Source organism: Aulonocara sp. 'chitande type north' Nkhata Bay, linkage group LG18 (assembly GCF_057382095.1).
Source record: "Aulonocara sp. 'chitande type north' Nkhata Bay isolate Kocher_YH1m ecotype deep benthic linkage group LG18, A_spYH_male_GT1.1, whole genome shotgun sequence".
In the NCBI taxonomy this organism is placed as follows: Eukaryota; Metazoa; Chordata; class Actinopteri; order Cichliformes; family Cichlidae; genus Aulonocara; species Aulonocara sp. 'chitande type north' Nkhata Bay.
This window is the reverse complement of record NC_141361.1, coordinates 27,464,164-27,470,278: the sequence shown is the minus strand read 5'-3', so window position 1 is coordinate 27,470,278 and position 6,115 is coordinate 27,464,164. Positions and strand designations below refer to the sequence as shown.

General features: G+C 41.4%; 2 protein-coding genes across 2 annotated transcripts in view; one reads left to right on the top strand and one right to left on the bottom strand.

Annotated features, from left to right (window-relative positions):
* Positions 1–2,750: 2,750 nt before the first annotated feature.
* mgst3a (microsomal glutathione S-transferase 3a) lies at positions 2,751–4,566 on the top strand. Its single transcript, XM_086272354.1, has 6 exons — positions 2,751–2,942; positions 3,248–3,374; positions 3,458–3,531; positions 3,643–3,700; positions 3,860–3,932; positions 4,025–4,566. The coding sequence occupies exons 2-6, from the start codon at positions 3,258–3,260 to the stop codon at positions 4,153–4,155; spliced, it is 453 nt and encodes a 150-aa protein (XP_086128480.1). The 5' UTR covers positions 2,751–2,942; positions 3,248–3,257; the 3' UTR covers positions 4,156–4,566.
* LOC147308820 (uncharacterized) overlaps positions 4,505–6,115 on the bottom strand; it is a 6,751-nt gene continuing 5,140 nt past the window's right edge. The window contains exon 6 of the mRNA XM_086272349.1: positions 4,505–5,911. Within this exon, the coding sequence (XP_086128475.1) occupies positions 5,867–5,911 (45 nt within the window). The 3' untranslated portion in view covers positions 4,505–5,866. The remainder of the gene's footprint in view (positions 5,912–6,115) is intronic.

Sequence of the window (6,115 nt, the reverse complement as noted above, 5' to 3'; positions counted from 1 at the left end):
GGAATGCTGCAGGCATAAAAACATAAAATCTGGAGGCTTAAATATCTAGATGTGATATTTACAGAAAGGGTAGAAGAAGATACTTTTAAAACATTAAGAACATTGAGAATTTTTTTAAAAAAATTTTTAAAATCTAATCATCTCATATATACTTTGAGGAACCATTATTTTGAAAGCGCATAGCAGGACCAGTTCTTGTTTGATTGGCAAATAGACTTCAAAATACAGGCTTTGCATTATTCCTGACAACGTCTAACCTCTGCTATTTGTTTTCTTGGAATCTCCAGCAGGTACAGTCATGCACAGGCACATCTGTCTTACTCTCTGTTTTCCCTAAAATATTCATCATTATATTTAACCGTCTAGAATGGCATGGCAGAAAAATGCAAAACACTGGAAGAAAGAGCTGCAGCCGAAAGGTGTTTTTGTAATCCTTTAAATCTAGTGTTGTAAGAAGAATCCCCCTATTTATCCTATTTAATCTGCAGACATACAAATTTCTTCCGTTATAACAGCTGGTGTGAAGGTTATGCTGCTTTGAGTGTTCCTGTATTACAAGTCACACAAAGTAATAAAAAAAAAAGAAATATATTCACGAAAGCATCCAATCACTGTTAAACTGGCAACACATCCTCACATCAGTATCTACAAGGATTTTACAAATTCAGGTCCTTCCCAAATACCAGGCTCTGAGCTGGGACCTTTTCTTTTCACAGTTTGCGTGCCCCTCGTGGTCAGACTATCTGCCACCATGGGCTGAGCTTCCACTGCCATCCTGATGATACACAGCTGTATCTCAGCACCAAACCCTCTAGTCAGTTCACTTCTCTGTCTCTCATTAAGTCCCTGGATGACATCTAAATCTGGATGTAATCCAGCTTTATCATATTGAAAAACAATACAACTGAACTCTTGTGTCAAGTCACGACTCCTGAAAGGGGCTGACCTTCACCTTAACATGGGTAAAGGTCATTAATTTTCAGGGGTTCTCAATCTGGGTGCCATCCTGGAGCCCAGGCTCTAATTCTCATCATATATCAGATCCATCTCTAGAAGTTCTTTCTACGACCTAAAGAACACCTCTAGAGTCTTACCTCATCTCTCAGAGTCCTCAGCTGAAACCCTCATCCATGCCTTCATCACCTCCTGCCTGGATTATTGCAGTGATATCCCGTTAGCTCTGCACAAGCTCAGAACTCACAGTTCTTACCTGCAACAAGTCCTGGCCTTACATCACCCCCACCTAACCTACAAACCACCACATGCTCTTTCTCTCCTGTACTTGTTCAGTCTTATCCTCCCTTCCCTACACCCCACACTGCATTCCCCAGTTAAAGGCTTACTTGCCATCCCCCTCACCAGGCCGGGGTCTTTTAAAGGACAGAGCCTTCGGTGCTGCAGCCCCCCACTCTCTGGAATGTGCTCTCCTCTAAAACACTCTGTCTTTGAAAATTTTCAAAAAGCAGTTGAAATGTTACTTATTCACAGAGGCCTTTGACCTTTGACTTTTTTGTGTAAAGGTGCTATATAAACTATTAAATGTCACTGAACCAATGACACCTCTAACAGTGGTGCGCATACCTCAACTTGACCTGATATTTGATACAAGAAACCCTGGCATGTCAGATCCCTGTTCCCCTCATCACAGGGCACAATAATGTGGCTGCACTCCAGCCAAGAAAATCTGCGCTCTGCACCAGTTGTTGTGAGCTGGCTCACTGACATGGCTAATATAAGTCACTTCAAAAGAATGGGGCCATCGTTAATGACACTGGGTTCCCACTTTTGTCTGGCACGCCAAGTCAGAAAGGGATTAACTCTGCAGTAAACGTTGCCACATAAATCGTGTCCGGGTAGCGTAAACTCTGATTTTCAAGAGGAGCAGACTACCCTCATGTTATCAAATTATGTTTTGTTTTGTTTTTATTTCAAATGGGCTTTTTTCTTTTCTAAGATTATGTCCTTTAAGAAATCCGTGCTTCTGGGCAGTTAGGATCGACTTTATGCTGTACCCCAAATATTTTTGGCTTGCGGACAATAACAATAAAAAGAAAAGTGAAAAAAGAAAAACAATGGCTAACAAAATAATAATAATAATAATAATAATAAAAATAAAAATTCCAGCTTGTGTACACAATCAGTAAATTAATAACCATCATCCAATCATCAAAGGTCAGTTGGAGTACATTCACTTTCAATACTTCAGGGATCCTTTTACTTAAGTAGAAAGATTGTGTTGTTACTTATTTAAAAAGCCCCAAACTATTGTTTTTGACGCTTTGCAAATCACAGCAATCCATTTTAACTTCTGGTTACACATCCTCATTTCCGGCACCTCCTCCCCCTGTGTTGTCCTTTGTTCCTCCTTGCACCGCCCACTTAAAAAATCATGAACTCCCCTACTTCAAAAAATAAAAAACAAATACAAAAACGTACAACTTTAGTAACACCGGAGGTGAAGTTAACTGCAAGTTACTGGTAGCACAGTCCATTCACGCTGGTCAGTCCTGTTGGGGAGCAGGTTTGCATGTAAGATAGGCGGAACTAATCAGGAAATGTGGAGCAGTGCTATGATAACTTGGATCGCTGACATTTAGCACATATACGCGCACGTATATAATGAGTCGGTGTTAGTATTTGCCTACAGGGTTGTGGTCAATGTGAAGCCTGTGTGGCGTGAGGAATCTTTACTTCCGCAATGATGTGCTTATTTAAAAAAAAAAAAAGGCTTCGGTCTATCCTTACGAGTCTTACAGCTAACCTTTAACACGCATTAGCTATAAAACTGAATTGAAACGTAGATATCCCAGTAGTGGGCTGTTAGCCACGCCCCCCCGTGAATGTTACGTAAGCCGCACGCATGCAGATATATTCAGACGGAAACTTCACGGTGGTCGGTGTTTTCCAGGGTTGTATCTGTGAACTTTGGTTGCTTCGTCAAGGTGAGTGTGTTCATGTTTATTGTAATTCGTGCGCTTTCAAAGCAGCCCTGACGAGTCATGGTGCTGCTGGTGTTTCTCGTTTGACCTTTCGTTTGTGAGACGTCCTTTATCTGCGCCGGTAGCTGCACGGCTAATTTTCTCCTCAGGTGTTCGAGGTAATTGTGTTGTTAGAGGGTCCGAAAATGGACACTTTGTTTTATGTGTTAGCCGGGGGAGGAAACGCTTGCGTTGCCTTTCTTACCAAAATAAAAGTGTAATGAGTACTTTCGATATGAGCCACAATATATTTCTAATTCATTTTCCAGGTCTGTCAGGATGGTTGTGCTTTCCAAAGACTATGGATATGTGGTGCTGACTGGCATGGCTAGTATGGTCATGGTTACACATCTGGCCATTAAAGTTGGCAAAGCCAGGAAGAAGTACAATGTGCACGTGAGTATTCAAATATGGAGCACAGTGGAGGCTACCTGTTGAAAGGTGCTGTCCTGTACGAATGAACTTGTCATGCCTTGCAGTATCCTCAGATGTACAGCAACGACCCAGAAACTGGGAACATTTTCAACTGCATCCAGCGGGCACACCAAAACACGTAAGTATAGTAAGGTAATGTAATCCATGTCAGCAGCATTATGTCATGTTCTTTCATCGACAACAAAGAAGCAGGTTGATGTTAACGTCGCTCTTGTGACCTCCTCACCAGCCTGGAATCCTACCCTGCCTTCCTCTTCTGCCTGGCTGTTGGCGGTTTTCATTCACCTGTAAGTTTATTTTCGTTGTATCTGCACCATAATCATACAAATTATTTTTGTCAACTTTGTCACAACGTTTTGGCTAAAAATGTTCACAACTTGTTGCATGCAATGGGTAGCCGTTCTGTCAAGTCCTGTTGCATCTGATTGTTTGTGTGGCTGTTGCAGCGTCTGGTCAGTGGACTTGGAGTCGTGTGGATTATCAGCAGAGAGGTTTATGCACACGGTTACTCTACAGGAGGTAAGAAACCGTTCAGCAGTTCACATCGATTTCTATTCTTCTTATATCATAAAACATGGTCAGAATGTATGTCTGTCTCTCATCTTAATTAGATCCTAAAAAAAGAATGAGGGGAGCTTTTGGAAATCTGGCTTTACTTGGGATGATGCTGGCCACACTGAACTTCGGAGGCTCTCTGCTGGGCTGGAGGGGGAGCTCACGTATGAGCCGTTTTGGTGTTTGATCCAATATGTAATGAAAATTTACGCCTGGGCCAATTCAGTCATCATCGCTATGGTGTAACTCATACACTTGCACTGTGCTCATCTTTAAGTGGTTAAGTCAGGTGTGTTAGCTGATCTGACTAGTTCTTCAAGAACTGTATGGCCTGATTTAGAATAATGCAGACTAGCACTCTTGTAACATACATGAGTTATCAGTTTCTTATAATGTTAACAGCAATCTATGAATTGGGTCTAAACTCGTAATATCATCTACAGTCGTGCATTTATTAATGAATAAAAAGAAGTAATGATGAAGAAATGATGAAGAAATTCCTTGTTTATTGTGCTGAAAAGGAACTTTGTACACTGAGTGACTAAAGATGGTTATTCAACTGTCCTGCTTTTGTAATTAAAATCCTCCATAACTTCTATTCTCCTGTTTGTCATAAAACTGACACCTTCTCATATCAGCTGTTTAATTTCTTTGCCTGAATGTGGTTAACAATGGCCTGTGTGTGGAGGGAGTGGCTCTTTCTGGAGTAATGTTCAAAGTGCACCTACCTTGTCTGGACAGGCAGGAACCAACGCTGCTGAAGTCTTAAGCGAATCATAGTTGACAATAGAAACTGTCGTTCACACAGTGACTGCATAATGCCTGAGAGCTTACCCACCTATTATTGCGTTTGCCACACCCCACATAGATTCGATATATTTATTTTCATTAAACAGGAAAGTCATTCTTGCATTTCATCATACATCACTGCAGGCAGTAAAGTAACCAAGTTAAAACATAAGAGCTTCGTTCCACTGTATTTGCAGTGCATTCCAACCAGTCCAGATGGAGGACCCTTAAAATGATTCCAATGCTGCTCTCAAACCTCCACTGTGTGCGAACAACAATTTTACTAAGTGAGTTTTACAATTTACAGATATCTAAGTATTTGGCTTAGCAGGGTATCTCCTCAGTAAACACTGGCAGACAAAACATTTAAAGAAAAGCAATCACTATATTCAAGATTTCCATGACTTTGTGAACATAACTGCATGTTTAACAGCTGCAACAGTAAGTAATCTGCATTTGTAATTCAGGCTAAATTACAATTTGGAAAAATAAAGTGGTTTCCACTGTTGGAGACCTGGCGTGTCTGTGTCCACATCTCCAAAGATGTGGCTTTTCAATTGTAAAATCTGTTTAATTTTTTGTCAACTTTCTGCAAGACCTTAGCTTCACATGATGCAGATTGGGCAATTGGATTTGAAAATGCACTTCACTAACATTTGGTCACCCAAGGGATTGTGATTGTTTTGAGCAGCTTTCCCATGAGCCTTCATTCTGCCTTACTGGCTATTCTTACAATTACGGAGGACTTCATGCGACCTTGATCCACATTACCTCAGATCACCCCTAGAGGGCAGTGTAACCGTTTGTGTCATATTAAAGTGCTGTGCAGGAGTCAGTCAGGGGCGCAGAGTCATCTTAATTTCCATCGGGGTGGGGAGTTCTCAGCACACTGAATGTCTCCAAAACTTTAAAAGGAATGTGGAAGAAACTTCCCGCTTAAAACATTAACAGTCCTTGGTTAAATGTGTTTTAACTTTTTCTTAATCGCTAACAGTAGGTTCTCAGTGCCAAAGAGAGGTTTTGCTCACATCCAAACTGGTCTTCCTTTGGTGTTAGATTTGCTTCGGTCCTCTGAGTGATGGAAGTGACTGACAGAACAGGATCTTCTGTCAGTAGGTGTACCTGGACAGTGGCGTGTCCTCCATCAAATCATCCTAAATAAGGTGATTTTAAAAAACATCAGTACTCCACAGAGCATAATTCAAAATATGCGCTCACTTGCCACTTCATTAGGTATACCTCCTGTTGGAGAAATATCTAATGACCTAATCACAGTGCAGAGACTCGGTGCATTTAGGGCAGGGGTGTCGAACTCCAGGCCTCAAGGGCCGGTGTCCTGCAGGTTTTAGATCTCACCC

What these genes read in the sequence shown, in the direction of transcription:
- mgst3a (XM_086272354.1), top strand. Translation starts at nt 3,258, where the DNA reads ATGGTTGTGCTTTCCAAAGACTATGGATATGTGGTGCTGACTGGCATG. An exon ending in GGAAGAAGTACAATGTGCAC is followed by an intron (nt 3,375 to 3,457) that starts GTGAGTATTCAA and finishes CATGCCTTGCAG; the next exon opens with TATCCTCAGATGTACAGCAA. An exon ending in TTGGCGGTTTTCATTCACCT is followed by an intron (nt 3,701 to 3,859) that starts GTAAGTTTATTT and finishes TGGCTGTTGCAG; the next exon opens with CGTCTGGTCAGTGGACTTGG.